This window comes from Nerophis lumbriciformis, linkage group LG26 (genome assembly GCF_033978685.3).
Source record: "Nerophis lumbriciformis linkage group LG26, RoL_Nlum_v2.1, whole genome shotgun sequence".
Lineage (NCBI taxonomy): Eukaryota > Metazoa > Chordata > Actinopteri > Syngnathiformes > Syngnathidae > Nerophis > Nerophis lumbriciformis.
In genome coordinates, this window is record NC_084573.2 from 4,272,903 (window position 1) to 4,287,868 (window position 14,966).

At 45.6% G+C, this 14,966-nt stretch overlaps 1 protein-coding gene across 2 annotated transcripts in view; it reads right to left on the reverse strand.

Moving 5' to 3' along the window:
- paplna (papilin a, proteoglycan-like sulfated glycoprotein) overlaps window positions 1-14,966 on the reverse strand; it is a 65,742-nt gene that overhangs the window by 36,780 nt on the left and 13,996 nt on the right. For both annotated transcript variants that reach the window (XM_061987637.2, XM_061987638.2), the window contains exons 4-8: window positions 4,039-4,099; window positions 1,256-1,358; window positions 1,054-1,184; window positions 854-977; window positions 704-784 (exon numbers count right to left, since the gene is read on the reverse strand). In XM_061987637.2, the coding sequence (XP_061843621.1) occupies window positions 704-784; window positions 854-977; window positions 1,054-1,184; window positions 1,256-1,358; window positions 4,039-4,099 (500 nt within the window). The remainder of the gene's footprint in view (window positions 1-703; window positions 785-853; window positions 978-1,053; window positions 1,185-1,255; window positions 1,359-4,038; window positions 4,100-14,966) is intronic.

A 14,966-nucleotide genomic window follows, 5' to 3' on the forward strand; every position in this document is an offset into this window, starting at 1 on the left:
ACGACTCTTGCCCCAAGTGGAGGAGTTCAAGTACCTCGGAGTCTTGTTCACGAGTGGGGGAAGAGTGGATCGTGAGATCGACAGGCGGATCGGTGCGGCGTCTTCAGTAATGCGGACGCTGTATCGATCCGTTGTGGTGAAGAAGGAGCTGAGCCGGAAGGCAAAGCTCTCGATTTACCGGTCGATCTACGTTCCCATCCTCACCTATGGTCATGAGCTTTGGGTCATGACCGAAAGGACAGGATCACGGGTACAAGCGGCCGAAATGAGTTTCCTCCGCCGAGTGGCGGGGCTCTCCCTTAGAGATAGGGTGAGAAGCTCTGTCATTCGGGGGGAGCTCAAAGTAAAGCCGCTGCTCCTCCACATCGAGAGGAGCCAGAACAGGTGGTTCGGGCATCTGGTCAGGATGCCACCCGAACGCCTCCCTAGGAAGGTGTTTCGGGCACGTCCGACCGGTAGGAGGCCACGGGGAAGACCCAGGACATGCTGGGAAGACTATCTCTCCTGGCTGGCCTGGGAATGCCTCGGGATCCCCCGGGAAGAGCTGGACGAAGTGGCTGGGGAGAGGGAAGTCTGGGCTTCCCTGCTTAAGCTGCTGCCCCCGCGACCCGACCTCGGATAAGCGGAAGAAGATGGATGGATGGATGGATGGAGTACGACTCGTTAATGAATGGCACTCCAGAGCTACCGCACAGTCACTTACCAAAGTAGTTGCGTGTGGGCGTGTTCTCCCTGATGCTGATGGAGGTGGCTCCAGCAGGGATGGTGAACATCTGGTTGTAGCCTGGTGGGGACATGAGACAGCGGTTCAGTTTGTAGGACGGCTCTCTGCCTTCAGACCGAGGACAAATACCGTGGGTCAGATGCTGCGTGGAGAAAGACCTCTTGACCAGGGAGCAGGACTGTCCCCTGCCCCCACACTGCAGGCAGGGGTCCTCCTGCTGCCGAGACTCCAGCTTGTTGTCACAGCCCATACGCTGCGACACATGGTCAGGACACAAGTATTAGGACGGGGGGACGGGGAGGACGGCAGTGCAAACCGTTACGCCCCACCTTGCAGACTCCCTCCACGCAGACGTCTCTGCGACCGGGGTGACACAGCGTCCCGTCCACCACGGTGGCGCCGTGGCGGTAAAAGAAGTTCTCTCCCTTTGGCATGCAGTTGAGTTCACAGGGGTTGTCACCTGCCGGAGACGGAACGAAGCATTTTCTCTTAATTTATTGACATTTCAGCTGTAATTCTGTGATGTCTGACCTCCATAATAGGGCAGCCAGGTGTACCGGTTGCCCTTGAAGTCCTCCCCGTCAAACTGAGCGCACTGTTCTTCGCGGAAATCCCTGGATCCCTCTGGACAGTCCTGGATGAGGACAATGCGACACATTTGACTATTGAGTACTATTCAGTCCATGGCCTGTTCAGGTCTGTTTAAAATGTTGCAAAAGTAGTCCAAGAAATATCATGTTTGTCCAAAGAATTTAGCTTAAACTTGAAAAATCAACTGTCGTGATTTGATCCGTTTATACCATTATTTATTTGGAATTAAGTCAGTTCGACATAAAAAAAATTGGCTTTTATGTACAAACCCCAAAAGCAGTGAAGTTGTCACGTTGTGTAAATGGTAAATAAAAACAGAATACAATGATTCAGGTGGTTCTTTTCCTCTTTGTTCTGGAGGACACGAAGTCCACAGTTTCCAAAAAACAATTTGACACGTGGACTCGTCAGAACCATTTCCCACTTTGCATCAGTCCATCTTAGATGAGCTCGGGCCCAGCGAAGCTTGCTGCGTTTCTGGGTGTTGTTGATAAATGGCTTTGGCTTCGCATAGTAATAATAATAATACCTGGGATTTATATAGCGCTTTTCTAAATACCCAAAGTCGCTTTACATGTGTGTGTGTTTATTAGAAAAAAATAAATAAAAATAAAAATAAATAAATAAATACGAGACACCTAGGGCAGGGTCAGTTTGGAAAGGCTAATGTGAAGAGGTGAGTTTTTAGGGTGGCTTTGAAGGTAGGGAGGGAGGGGGCATCTCTGATGTGCCTGGGGAGAGCGTTCCAGAGAGAGGGGGCAGCCACGGAGAAGGCCCTGTCGCCCCAGGTTCGGCGCCTGGTCTTGGGGACCTCAAGGAGGCCGGCATCACTAGACCTGAGGGAACGGAACGGGACGTGTGGCTGGAGGAGGTCAGAGAGTTTTAACTTGCACTTACAGATGTAGCGACCAACTGTAGTTACTGACAGTGGTTTTTCTGAAGTTGTTCCTGAGCCCATGTGGTGATATCCTTTACACACTGATGTCGCTTTTTGATGCAGTACCGCCCGAGGGATCGAAGGTGCGTAATATCACCGCTTATTTATGGTGATTTCCCCAGATTCTCTGAACCCTTTGATGATATTACAGAGCGTAGATGGTGAAATCCCTAAATTCCTTGCAATAGCTGGTTGAGAAATGTCGTTCTTAAACAATTTGCTCAGGCATTTGTTGACAAAGTGGTGACCCTCGCCCCGTCCTGAGCATTTCATGGAAGCTGTTTTTATACCCAATCATGGCACCCACCTGTTCCCAATTAGCCTGTTCACCTGTGGGACGTTCCAAATAAGTGTTTTATGAGCGTTCCTCAACTTCCGCAGTCTTTTTTGCCACTTACCGTATTTTCCGCACCATAAACCGCCCTGGGTTAAAAGCCGCGCCTTCAATGAACGGCATATTTCAAAACTTTGTCCACCTATAAGCCGCCCCGTGTTATAAGCCGCATCTAACTGCGCTAAAGGAATGTCAAAAAAACAGTCGGATAGGTCAGTCAAACTTTAATAATATATTAAAAACCAGCGTGATGTGGGCGCGCATGGAGTCGTATATCAACATGGACTGAGCTGCGTGAAAAAAGCCACCCGGCCTCTTCGCGTAAACTTACCTTAACCACTCGCTCATCTTTTCTTCATCCATCCATCCCTTCGAGTTAGCTTTTATGATGACGCCGGCTGGAAAGGTCTCTTTTGGCAAGGTCTTCCTTTTGAATATCACCATGGGTGGAAGTTTCTGGCCATTAGCATGGCAAGCTAGAACCACAGTGAAGGATGACTTCTCATTCCCTGTGGTGCGAATATTCACCGTACGTGCTCCCGTTGTATCCACAGTGCGGTTCACAGGAATATCAAAAGTCAGTGGAACCTCGTCCATGTTGATAATGTTCTCTGGCCGGATCTTTTTTTCAGCTATCTTGTTTTTACAATATGCACGGAAAGTAGCCAGCTTTTCTTGAAAGTCTTTAGGCAGTTGCTGTGAAATAGTAGTCCGTGTGCGGATGGAGAGATTGCGTCTTTTCATGAACCGGAAACCTGTCGCTTAGTAGGAGCCATTTTGTGGTCTTTACAGATGTAAACACACAAAGGAAATGAAACGTAATATCCGCGCGCTTCTTCTTCTTTTACCGGGGCGGGTGGATGCTTACAGTAGAAAAAGAAGCGCTTCCTGTTCTATGGGGGCGGGTGCTTACCTTGGCGGTTGCTTGCGTAGAAGAAGAAGCACTTCCTCTTCTACGGGGAAAAAAGATGGCGGCTGTTTACCGTAGTTGCGAGACCGAAACTTTATGAAAATGAATCTTAATATTAATCCATATATAAAGCGCACCGGGTTATAAGCCGCACTGTCAGCTTTTGAGTAAATTTGTGGTTTTTAGGTGCGGCTAATAGTGCGGAAAATACGGTATGCCAGCTTTTTTTGAAACATGTTGCAGGCATCAAATTCCAAATGAGCTAATATTTGCAAAAAACAACAAAGTTGACCAGTTCCAACATGAAATATCTTATCTTTGTAGTCTACTCAATTGAATATACGTTGAAAAGGATTTGCAAATCATTGTATTCTATTTTTATTTACCATTTACACAACGTGACAACTTCACTGGTTTGGGGTGTTTAAAATGTGACAGGAAGTCACTGACCATTGCTATATCAGTCCAAGAAATATCATGTCATCTTCCAAGAAGCTTGCCCAACACTGACCCTTTATACTTAATACAATATTTGAGTTTACCTCGGTGTTGCAGGTGAGGTAAGACTTCTCTGGTCCCACACAGTTGTGTCCCCCGTCGGCCCTGTTGGTACCCAAAAACACCTAGCATCATTTCATCAATTAATGGCCAATCATCAACCTGTAAGACAGAAGCTACGTCAATGCCCCTTTCCCCCCCCAAGTAGCTTAGCACAGCCATTTCTCAAACTGTGGTACGTGTACACAGGCTCCATCTCCTGGTACGCCAAATAATCCATCCATCCATCCATCTTCTTCCGCTTATCCGAGGTCGGGTCGCGGGGGCAGCAGCCTAAGCAGGGAAGCCCAGACTTCCCTCTCCCCAGCCACTTCGTCCAGCTCTTCCTGTGGGACCCCGAGGCGTTCCCAGGCCAGCCGGGAGACAAAGTCTTCCCAACGTGTCCTGGGTCTTCCCCGCGGCCTCCTACCGGTCGGACGTGCCCTAAACACCTCCCTAGGGAGGCGTTCGGGTGGCATCCTGATCAGATGCCCGAACCACCTCATCTGGCTCCTCTCGATGTGGAGGAGCAGCGGCTTTACTTTGAGCTCCTCCCGGATGGCAGAGCTTCTCACCCTATCTCTAAGGGAGAGCCCCGCCACCCGGCGGAGGAAACTCATTTCGGCCGCTTGTACCCGTGATCTTGTCCTTTCGGTCATAACCCAAAGCTCATGACCATAGGTGAGGATGGGAACGTAGATCGACCGGTAAATTGAGAGCTTTGCCTTCCGGCTCAGCTCCTTCTTCACCACAACGGATCGATACAGCGTCCGCATTACTGAAGGCGCCGCACCAATCCGCCTGTCAATCTCACGATCTACTCTTCCCTCACTCGTGAACAAGACTCCGAGGTACTTGAACTCCTCCACTTGGGGCAAGATCTCCTCCCCAACCCGGAGATGGCACTCAGGGCCGGCCCGTGGCATAGGCCGTATAGGCAAATGCTAAGGGCGCCGTCCATCAGGGGGCGCCACGCCAGTGCCACAAATGTTGGAGAAAAAAAAAAAAAAGTTGGTACTATTATTTCTAAATACAAAAAATAATCCCACGTTAATTAAAATGCAAAGTAAAGCCTATATAATAGAAATATTATTTGTTACAACATTACGCCCCCCCCCCCCCACCCCCCCCCGCACGGTGCGCCCCCTCCCTTCCCGTATCATGACTCTTTTTGGACGTCACCACATCAAAAAATCAACACAAGATGTCAAAACGGCCAAAACTGTCAGGTGCCCAGGGAAGAAAAAAGAGAAAAGAAGAGGAGGAGAAACGAGAAAAGACAGAGGTAGCAGGTAGGTAACGTTAGCCTACATGAAATTATTTGTCTGTTACGGAATGTGATAGTAACCTGGCTTTTTAGCATTAAGCTAATGTTACATGATTCGGCAATTGCTAATCAATAAATAGCTAGTTCTGTTTTAACGTCGGGTTAATATTGTGGAGGGGGCTAAATTGTTATGAAAAATAATAATGTAACGTTAGGTAATTACAGTACTCCCACCTTACATTCCTCAGGGACATTTGTATTAGATCTTTTAAGCAGGTGTTTTTTGTTTACATTGTTATTGCCTTCTGGTTAGCTAATGTTTGCCCTGCAGGTAATAGTCACTTTTCCACCCCTTTATATATTAGGTATAGTTGTAAGCCGAGTTGTTAAAGTGCACATCATTAATGTTAATTAAGCAATATGTATGTAAAAATATTGTATTTTATATATTCATTTTTTATTTTTTGCATTCATTTATTTATTCATATTTTTTTTTATCTTGTTAACTATTCTGATTGTTAATTTGCTTTCTTTAAGTAAAAAAAAAGGTCAAAGACAAAGCTATTCGGTTTCTTGTGAGTATATACACTTCACTGCCGATGTGGGGGGGCGCCACCTAAAATCTTGCCTAGGGCGCCAGATTGGTTAAGGCCGGGCCTGATGGCACTCCACCCTTTTCCGGGCGAGAACCATGGACTCGGACTTGGAGGTGCTGATTCTCATCCCAGTCGCTTCACACTCGGCTGCGAACCGATCCAGTGAGAGCTGAAGATCCTGACCAGATGAAGCCATCAGGACCACATCATCTGCAAAAAGCAGAGACCTAATCCCGCAGCCACCAAACCGGATCCCCTCAACGCCATGACTGCGCCTAGAAATTCTGTCCATAAAAGTTATGAACAGAATGGGTGACAAAGGGCAGCCTTGGCGGAGTCCAACCCTCACTGGAAACGTGTCCGACTTACTACCGGCAATGCGGACCAAGCTCTGGCACTGATCATACAGGGAGCGGACCGCCACAATCAGACAGTCCGATACCCCATACTCTCTGAGCACTCCCCACAGGACTTCCCGAGGGACACGGTCGAATGCCTTCTCCAAGTCCACAAAACACATGTAGACTGGTTGGGCAAACTCCCATGCACCCTCAAGGACCCTGCCGAGAGTATAGAGCTGGTCCACAGTTCCACGACCAGGACGAAAACCACACTGTTCCTCCTGAATCCGAGGTTCGACTATCCGGCGTAATCACTTTGCCATTTCTAATATAAAGTAGTGTAAAGTTCTTACTTATATCTGTCAGTAAACTCGCCATGAAAGCGCTAAAACATACCGGTGTAGTGAGTTTACATTATTCACCCCAGGAACTTTAGTTATTAGAGAGTTCCGGTCGGACGGTTTTTCACGCCGTTATTGATTGAAGTAAAGTCTGAATGTCATTAAAACAGTTAGCTCCATCTTTTGACACTTCTTCCACTCTCGTCCTTGCACGCTACACCCAAGATGACCCGGAGAAGACGCTGTCGAAGGTGAGCGATTGTCAGAAAGCGACTTGAAGATGATGTGTAAAACATCATCTATGCAACATTTTAACCAAAGAACCACCATTACATGTTATGTAGACCACAAGGAAGTCTTTTACATTTAGAAAAAAAAAAGACCCCTTTAATGCGCCTTACATGGGCTTGCAAAATTCCGGGAATATTTAAAATTGGAAACTTTCCATGGTTCTAACTATCGTGGGATCACACTCCTCAGCCTTCCCGGTAAGGTCTATTCAGGTGTACTGGAGAGGAGGCTACGCCGGATAGTGGAACCTCGGATTCAGGAGGAACAGTGTGGTTTTCGTCCTGGTCGTGGAACTGTGGACCAGCTCTATACTCTCGGCAGGGTCCTTGAGGGTGCATGGGAGTTTGCTCAACCAGTCTACATGTGCTTTGTGGACTTGGAGAAGGCATTCGACCGTGTCCCTCGGGAAGTCCTGTGGGGAGTGCTCAGAGAGTATGGGGTATCGGACTGTCTGATTTTGGCGGTCCGCTCCCTGTATGATCAGTGCCAGAGCTTGGTCCGCATGGACACGTTTCCAGTGAGGGTTGGACTCCGCCAAGGCTGCCCTTTGTCACCCATTCTGTTCATAACTTTTATGGACAGAATTTCTAGGCGCAGTCAAGGCGTTGAGGGGATCCGGTTTGGTGGCTGCAAGATTAGGTCTCTGCTTTTTGCGGATGATGTGGTCCTGATGGCTTCATCTGGCCAGGATCTTCAGCTCTCGCTGGATCGGTTCGCAGCCGAGTGTGAAGCGACTGGGATGAGAATCAGCACCTCCAAGTCCGAGTCCATGGTTCTCGCCCGGAAAAGGGTGGAGTGCCATCTCCGGGTTGGGGAGGAGATCTTGCCCCAAGTGGAGGAGTTCAAGTACCTCGGAGTCTTGTTCACGAGTGAGGGAAGAGTGGATCGTGAGATCGACAGGCGGATCGGTGCGGCGTCTTCAGTAATGCGGACGCTGTATCGATCCGTTGTGGTGAAGAAGGAGCTGAGCCGGAAGGCAAAGCTCTCAATTTACCGGTCGATCTACGTTCCCATCCTCACCTATGGTCATGAGCTTTGGGTTATGACCGAAAGGACAAGATCACGGGTACAAATGAGTTTCCTCCGCCGGGTGGCGGGGCTCTCCCTTAGAGATAGGGTGAGAAGCTCTGTCATCCGGGGGCAGCTCAAAGTAAAGCCGCTGCTCCTCCACATCGAGAGGAGCCAGATGAGGTGGTTCGGGCATCTGGTCAGGATGCCACCCGAACGCCTCCCTAGGGAGGTGTTTAGGGCACGTCCGACCGGTAGGAGTTCCGCGGGGAAGACCCAGGACACGTTGGGAAGACTATGTCTCCCGGCTGGCCTGGGAACGCCTCGGGGTCCCACAGGAAGAGCTGGACGAAGTGGCTGGGGAGAGGGAAGTCTGGGCTTCCCTGCTTAGGCTGCTGCCCCCGCGACCCCACCTCGGATAAGCGGAAGAAGATGGATGGATAAGCCCAAATAGCAAAGAGAAATTTGGGCCTTATAATGAGAACAAAACGGAATATTATCGAAATAAAAGGTTGCTTTTGGATGAAACTGATTTGTCTTCCTTCTTTGCTAAAAGGGCATGTGAGTTCATGAGCCATCAACACAAACATACACTTCTATTCAGAGAGATGTTTCCTCAAATAAGCAAGAGTGCGCCCACAGACGACCGCAATTCCACGTTAAGGGGCGTCCCAGCCTGTGAATAAATCTCTTCTATTTGGAGAAGTCTTCCTCCAAATAAGCAGCAGAGAACCACAATGAGGATGTGTGACTTTTCCATACCACCTCTTGGGGTTTGTGTCCGCCTGAAACGGACGAGATGGGTAGGAAATAAACGCCAGGAGACGTTTTTAATCCTCTCTCGCAGACAGCGGGCAGAAAAAGACGACCGGTTTGAGTTGGACGCTCTCCCTGATGACCACGCTTGAAGAAGACCTCACGTACACGTCGACGCTAATAGCAATAATAAGAATTCAAGCTGCGAGCAGCGTTGAAACGGGCCATCGCCCGCTACGCACCGCGGGTTTTGCGGTGCAACCTTACAGGTTTGACTCACCCACCAAGGTCTTGGACTTGTGAAACCGAGTTATTGACGTTTGTTGTTTTGTAGCAAACATTCAGATCAAAGTTTGGCGCCATGCCCCGCCCACATCCTGTCAATTATAAAACGCTTTTTTGCAATTCATCATCACCCATCAGTTTAGTATCTCTGATCACCTAAAGTGCAGAAATGGCAGTTTTCACTTTATCATCATTTCTACCAAATAAGATCAAGATCTGAATTTGCGGAGCCGAGTTATTAACGTTTCGTGTTTTGTGGCGAATCATCGAAGCAAACTTTGGCGCCATGCCACGCCCACATCTTATGGCGTGGGAAAAATTGGTTCGTAATTTATTATCAACTATATGTGTAGTATCTGTCATTTTAACCACGACTTATTTGGTCAAAGTCCCTAGGAGGAGTTCGTTAAAGTACGACTCCTTTTTTTTCGCCAAAAAATGGCGAAAAACCATCAAAGCAAAGTTTGCCGCCATGCCACGCCCACATCTTATGACGTAGGAATAATTGGTTCACAATTTATCATCACCTATATGTGTAGTATCTGTCATTTTAACTATGACTCATTTGGTCAAAGTCCCTAGGAGGAGTTGGTTAAAGTACGACCCCTTTTATTCGCCAAAAAATGGCGAAAAACCATCAGAGCAAAGTTTGCCGCCATACCACGCCCACATCTTATGACGTAGGGAAAATGTGTTCGCAATTTATCATCACCTATATGTGTAGTATCTCTCATTTTAACCACGACTCATTTGGTCAAAGTCCCTAAGAGGAGTTTGTTCAAGTATGACTCATTTTTTTCGCCAAAAAATGGCGAAAAACCATCGGAGCAAAGTTTGGCGCCATGCCACGCCCACATCTTATGACGTAGGAATAATTGGTTCACAATTTATCATCACCTATATGTTTAGTATCTGTCATTTTAACTGTGACTCATTTGGTCAAAGTCCCTAGGAGGAGTTTGTTGAAGTACTAACTCTTTTTTTCGCCGAAAAATGGCTAAAAACCATCGGAGCAAAGTTTGGCGCCATACCACACCCACATCTTATTGCGTAGGAATAATTGGTTCACAATTTATCATCACCTATATGTGTAGTATCTGTCATTTTAACCACGACTCATTTGGTCAAAGTCCCGAGGAGGAGTTTGTTGAAGTACTAACTCTTTTTTTCGCCGAAAAATGGCTAAAAACCATCGGAGCATAGTTTGGCGCCATGCCACACCCACATCTTATGGTGTAGGAATAATTGGTTCACAATTTATCATCACCTATATGTGTAGTATTTGTCATTTTAATTGTGACTCATTTGGTCAAAGTCCCTAAGAGGAGTTTGTTCAAGTATGACTCCTTTTTTTCGCCAAAAAATGGCGAAAAACCATCGGAGCAAAGTTTGGCGCCATAATACGCCCACATCTTATGACGTAGGAATAATTGGTTCACAATTTATCATCACCTATATGTTTAGTATCTGTCATTTTAACCACGACTCATTTGGTCAAAGTCCCTAGGAGGAGTTTGTTAAAGTACAACTCCTTTTTTTTGCCGAAAAATGGCGAAAAACCATCCGAGCAAAGTTTGGCGCCATACCACGCCCACATCTTATGACGTAGGGAAAATTTGTTCGCAATTTATCATCACCTATATGTTTAGTATCTGTCATTTTAACCACGACTCATTTAGTCAAAGTCCCTAAGAGGAGTTTGTTCAAGTATGACTCCTTTTTTACGCCAAAAAATGGCGAAAAACCATCGGAGCAAAGTTTGGCGCCATACCACGCCCACATCTTATGACGTAGGAATAATTGGTTCACAATTTATCATCACCTATATGTGTAGTATCTGTCATTTTAGCCACGACTCATTTGGTCAAAGTCCCTAAGAGGAGTTTGTTGAAGTATGACTCCTTTTTTTCGCCAAAAAATGGCGAAAAACCATTAGAACAAAGTTTGGCGCCATACCACGCCCACATCTTACGGCGTGGGTAAAATTTGGTTTGCAATTTATCATCACCTATATGTGTAGTATCTGTCATTTTAACTGTGACTCATTTAGTCAAAGTCCCTAGAAGGAGTTTGTTAAAGTACGACCCCTTTTTTTTTGCCGAAAAATGGCAAAAAACCATCGGAGCAAAGTTTGGCGCCATACCACGCCCACATCTTATGACGTAGGAATAATTGGTTCATAATGTATCATCGCCTATATGTGTAGTATCTGTCATTTTAACCACGACTCATTTGGTCAAAGTCCCTAAGAGGATTTTGTTCAAATATGACTCCTTTTTTTCGCCAAAAAATGGCGAAAAACCATCGGAGCAAAGTTTGGCGCCATGCCACGCCCACATCTTATGGCGTAGGAAAAATTGGTTCGTAATTTATCATCACCTATATGTGTAGTATCTGTCATTTTAACCATGACTTATTTGGTCAAAGTCTCTAAGAGGAGTTCGTTAAAGTACGACCCCTTTTTTTCGCCAAAAAATGGCGAAAAACCATCGGAGCAAAGTTTGGCGCCATGCCACGCCCACATCTTATGGCGTAGGAAAAATTGGTTCGTAATTTATCATCACCTATATGTGTAGTATCTGTCATTTTAACCACGACTCATTTGGTCAAAGTCCCTAGGAGGAGTTCGTTAAAGTACGACTCCTTTTTTTCGCCCACAAATGGCGAAAAACCATCGGAGCAAAGTTTGGCGCCATACCACGCCCACATCTTATGGCGTACGAATAATTGGTTCACAATTTATCATCACCTATATGTGTAGTATCTGCCATTTTAACTGGGACTCATTTGGTCAAAGTCCCTAGGAGGAGTTTGTTAAAGTACGACCCCTTTTTTTCGCCAAAAAATGGCGAAAAACCATCGGAGCAAAGTTTGGCGCCATGCCACGCCCACATCTTATGACGTAAGAAAAATTGGTTCGTAATTTATCATCAACTATATGTGTAGTATCTGTCATTTTAACCATGACTTATTTGGTCAAAGTCCCTAGGAGGAGTTTGTTAAAGTACTAACTCTTTTTTTCGCCGAAAAATGGCGAAAAACCATCGGAGCAAAGTTTGGCGCCATACCACGCCCACATCTTATGGCGTAGGAAAAATTGGTTCACAATTTATCATCACCTATATGTTTAGTATCTGTCATTTTAACCACGACTCATTTGGTCAAAGTCCCTAAGAGGATTTTGTTCAAATATGACTCCTTTTTTTCGCCAAAAAATGGCGAAAAACCATCGGAGCAAAGTTTGGCGCCATGCCACGCCCACATCTTATGGCATAGGAAAAATTGGTTCGTAATTTATCATCACCTATATGTGTAGTATCTGTCATTTTAACCATGACTTATTTGGTCAAAGTCTCTAAGAGGAGTTCGTTAAAGTACGACCCCTTTTTTTCGCCAAAAAATGGCGAAAAACCATCGGAGCAAAGTTTGGCGCCATGCCACGCCCACATCTTATGGCGTAGGAAAAATTGGTTCGTAATTTATCATCACCTATATGTGTAGTATCTGTCATTTTAACCACGACTCATTTGGTCAAAGTCCCTAGGAGGAGTTCGTTAAAGTACGACTCCTTTTCTTCGCCCAAAAATGGCGAAAAACCATCGGAGCAAAGTTTGGCGCCATACCACGCCCACATCTTATGGCGTACGAATAATTGGTTCACAATTTATCATCACCTATATGTGTAGTATCTGCCATTTTAACTGGGACTCATTTGGTCAAAGTCCCTAGGAGGAGTTTGTTAAAGTACGACCCCTTTTTTTCGCCAAAAAATGGCGAAAAACCATCGGAGCAAAGTTTGGCGCCATGCCACGCCCACATCTTATGACGTAAGAAAAATTGGTTCGTAATTTATCATCAACTATATGTGTAGTATCTGTCATTTTAACCATGACTTATTTGGTCAAAGTCCCTAGGAGGAGTTTGTTAAAGTACTAACTCTTTTTTTCGCCGAAAAATGGCGAAAAACCATCGGAGCAAAGTTTGGCGCCATACCACGCCCACATCTTATGGCGTAGGAAAAATTGGTTCACAATTTATCATCACCTATATGTTTAGTATCTGTCATTTTAACCACGACTCATTTGGTCAAAGTCCCTAAGAGGAGTTAGTTCAAGTATGACTCCTTTTTTTCGCCGAAAAATGGCGAAAAACCATCGGAGCAAAGTTTGGCGCCATACCACGCCCACATCTTATGGCGTAGGAAAAATTGGTTCGCAATTTATCATCACCTATATGTGTAGTATCTGTCATTTTAACCACGACTCATTTGGTCAAAGTCCCTAGGAGGAGTTTGTTAAAGTACGACCCCTTTTTTTCGCCAAAAAATGGCTAAAAACCATCGGAGCATAGTTTAGCACCATGCCACGCCCACATCTTATGGCGTAGGAAAATTTGGTTCGCAATTTATCATCACCTATATGTGTAGTATCTGTCATTTTAACCACGACTCATTTGGTCAAAGTCCCTAGGAGGAATTTGTTAAAGTACAAACCCTTTTTTTCGCCAGAAAATGGCGAAAAACCATCGGAGCAAAGTTTGGCGCCATACCACGCCCACATCTTATGGCGTAGGAAAAATTGGTTCACAATTTATCATCACCTATATGTGTAGTATCTGTCATTTTAACCACGACTCATTTGGTCAAAGTCCCTAGGAGGAGTTTGATAAAGTATGACCCCTTTTTTTCGCCAAAAAATGGCGAAAAACCATCGGAGCAAAGTTTGGCGCCAGGCCACGCCCACATCTTATGGTGTAGGAAAAATTGGTTCGCAATTTATCATTCACCTATATGTGTAGTATCTGTCATTTTAACTGTGACTCATTTGGTCAAAGTCCCTAGGGGAAGTTTGTTAAAGTACAAACCCTTTTTTTCGTCGATAAATGGCTAAAAACCATCGGAGCAAAGTTTGCCGCCATATCACGTCCACATCTTATGGCGTAGGAAAAATTGGTTCACAATTTATCATCACCTATATGTGTAGTATCTCTCATTTTAATTGACTCATTTAGTCAAAGTCCCTAGAAGGAGTTGGTTATAGTACGACCCCTTTTTTTCGCCAAAAAATGGCGAAAAACCATCGGAGCAAAGTTTGGCGCCATGCCACGCCCACATCTTATGGCTTAGGAAAAATTGGTTCGCAATTTATCATCACCTATATGTGCAGCATCTGTCATTTTAACCACGACTCATTTGGTCAAAGTCCCTAGGAGAAGTTCGTTAAAGTACGACCCCTTTTTTTCGCCAAAAAATGGCGAAAAACCATCGGAGCAAAGTTTGGCGCCACACCACGCCCACATCTTATGACGTAGGAATAATTGGTTCACAATTTATCATCACCTATATGTGTAGTATCTGTCATTTTAACTGGGACTCATTTGGTCAAAGTCCCTAAGAGGAGTTTGTTAAAGTACGACCCCTTTTTTTTGCCAAAAAATGGCGAACAATCACCTGAGCAAAGTTTGGCGCCATACCACGCCCACATATTATGACGTAGGAAAAATTGGTTCGTAATTTATCATCACCTATATGTGTAGTATCTGTCATTTTAACCACGACTCATTTGGTCAAAGTCCCTAAGAGGAGTTTGTTCAAGTATGACTCCTTTTTTCGCCAAAAAATGGCTAAAAACCATCGGAGCAAAGTTTGACGCCATACCACGCCCACATCTTATGGCGTAGGAAAATTTGGTTCGCAATTTATCATCACCTATATGTGTAGTATCCGTCATTTTAACCACGACTCATTTGGTCAAAGTCCCTAGGAGGAGTTTGTTTAAGTACGACCCATTTTCCCCCCGAAAAATGGAAGACGAAAACCAAGATGGCCGACTTCCTGTTTGTTTTCAGGTATGGCTTCCAGAGACTTTTATGTGCGTCGCGTCATGATAGACGTCTCCTGCCATTTTCGTGTTAATACGTTTAAAATGGTAGGAGGGGCTAGATTTTCAACTTTGAAATGTTTTTCGGGACCCCCAAATGATACAGTTTTTCGCCACACCGGACGCGCCTGCAAAAACACGGTGACTCTCCCGACACAACACAGCAATA